We start from the raw sequence: 2,177 nt of genomic DNA on the forward strand, positions 1-2,177 counted from the left end.
TTTTAACAGCCCAAACACCTTTAATAGGAACATGCTGGCCAGAGGATCAGAATGCTGCAGTTCGGGCTCAGGCCTTCACAGCATATTTCCGAGGCGGGTACAGACGTTCTTTTCGCTGCTGCTTTTTGGTCTTCATACCCTCTTCATGCTTGTTCAGCCTGCGCCGCATGGCACGTGTCTTCTTAGGCCGCAGGTCTAGAGGCTTGTATTTCTTGCCTTTGTAGAACTTCCTGAGGTTTTCCTTCTGGGTCTGGTTAATGACTGTCAGCACTCTGGCAATCGATTTGCGAACCACCCAGATCTTTGAGAGTTTGGATGCTGCTCCACCCGTCACCTTGGCGACCCGCAGCTGAGAGAGTTCCACCTTGAGGTCATCTAGCTGCTTCAACAGCTCTTCCTTCTTCTTCCCTCGTAAATCGCGGGCTTTGATTTTGGCCATGGCGTCTACAACGGTCCTAGGCTGCCAATGTGAAAAGAAAAGAAAAGAAGGGAAAACGCTTTTTAAACAAATTTTTGAAAAAGACATTGAGTTTGGTATGGCTCACTATCACCATCTAGTGTCTCATTTGTATATTTCACTTTACAACACATTTAAAATGTTTTATTTGCAGCTGTGTAGCTGAGTCTACTAGAGTGTTGTCATGTTTTTTCAAACTACCGGTAGGAACTGTACAGGGCAATGTCCCGCTTTTCCTGAGGATTTCCCTACTTTCATCTGAGAAATGTTGGAAGGTAATGCAAGACGTCCCTATTGCAGAAACGTTGGAGAGTATGGAGTCATGGGCGTAGCTGTCCCCCTGCCCCCCCCTTCAGTAAAAATCAATACAAATTATCATAATACAAATATGAGGTTCTGCCCCCCCCAAAAATCCTGGGTACACCCATGTATGGAGTTATGCGACCCCCAAGCCAAGGAGATAAGTAACTATATAACCATACGACCGAAGGCAACCCTGTATAGGGAAGTTTTTAAATTATGTTTTATTATGTTTTTATATATTTTGGAAGTTGCCCAGAGTGGCAACAGGACCTTCCTATTTTCATCGGAGAAAAGATAGAGGGTATGAAATAACCATATCCAAACACACACATATACTGCCAAGAGTCGGACTAAAGTAATTAAACTGTTCCCTTTGTGTGTCACGACACGTTAGATGTGTTGGCTGCAGTGTGTAGGTTTGTCAAGGGAATGCTCTCTGCGCTGCTCCTCCTGGGGCTGGAAAGGGGCTAGTTTAACCTCTGGTTTGCTAGTAAAACTGAATTACTGTGTCGCGAAAGGATGCAAAACTGAATTATGGCATCACAAAAGGATGCAAAACTGAATTATAGCATCATGAAAGGATGCAAAACTGAATTATGGCGTCACAAAAGGATGCAAAACCGAATGATGGGAGTCGTGAGAGGACACAAAACTGAGTTACTGCATTGCAAAACAATGCGTAGTGTGTTGCCAACATGAAAAGTTTGGAAAGCTCTGCCTCAGATATTTGAGGTAAGGCTGTATGATAAGCATTTCTTTGAGATCATTTCCTTCTACAATGCTGCTGTCACGTTTCTGAGTTCTGCAGCTTGATAACCATTTCAGCCTTGCTTGCATCACTTCCTTATCATCCCTTTTTGAGAATAGGTTTTTTTTTAAAAAGGGATCCCCTTTTGGGGTTTTGGTGCTGATTTCCCCTCTTTTTGATAGCCATGTTGCCGGTTTCCACAATTCCTACTCAGACCTGATAAGAATTCATCGTGCTAATTCCACCATGCTAATGGCACTCTTCATGAACAACCCAAACTAGCTCCTCCCTCCCTCTCTCTTTCTCCTGCCACTACTTGGATAGCGAAGGGGAAACGAACTTATACATGCTCAGAAACACTCCCGCCCGCGAAAGTTTCAGTACCTGACTCGGGAATTGAGACGCGCGTGGTGCACTCGTGAGAACGAAAGGCCGTCCGGAACTCGCTCCTGACGCACTTCCGCTTCCTCCTCCTCACGAAACTCGGCGGCCGGCGCTTCCGGCCCCTCCCGCGGCTCTTCCCTGCGGCCCCGCCCCTTCCGCCGGGCCACGTGAGGGAGCGGAGAGGCCAATCAGCTCGTCGCGCTGCTTTATGAACTTGATTCGGGAGAGGCGGAGGGGGTTGGATGGCTGCGCGTCAACGGCCTCGCCTGAGGAGGCAGCGGCGGC

General features: G+C 47.2%; 1 protein-coding gene across 1 annotated transcript; it reads right to left on the reverse strand.

Annotated features, from left to right (window-relative positions):
* LOC118081463 (large ribosomal subunit protein uL29) lies at positions 1-1,993 on the reverse strand. The gene is made up of 2 exons (XM_035107949.2): positions 1,893-1,993; positions 1-460 (listed from the first exon to the last, which is right to left on the reverse strand). The coding sequence occupies exon 2, from the start codon at positions 437-439 to the stop codon at positions 68-70; it is 372 nt and encodes a 123-aa protein (XP_034963840.1). The 5' UTR covers positions 440-460; positions 1,893-1,993; the 3' UTR covers positions 1-67.
* Positions 1,994-2,177: the final 184 nt, after the last annotated feature.

This window comes from Zootoca vivipara, chromosome 2 (genome assembly GCF_963506605.1).
Source record: "Zootoca vivipara chromosome 2, rZooViv1.1, whole genome shotgun sequence".
Lineage (NCBI taxonomy): Eukaryota > Metazoa > Chordata > Lepidosauria > Squamata > Lacertidae > Zootoca > Zootoca vivipara.

What these genes read in the sequence shown, in the direction of transcription:
- LOC118081463 (XM_035107949.2), bottom strand. Translation starts at nt 439, where the DNA reads ATGGCCAAAATCAAAGCCCGCGATTTACGAGGGAAGAAGAAGGAAGAG.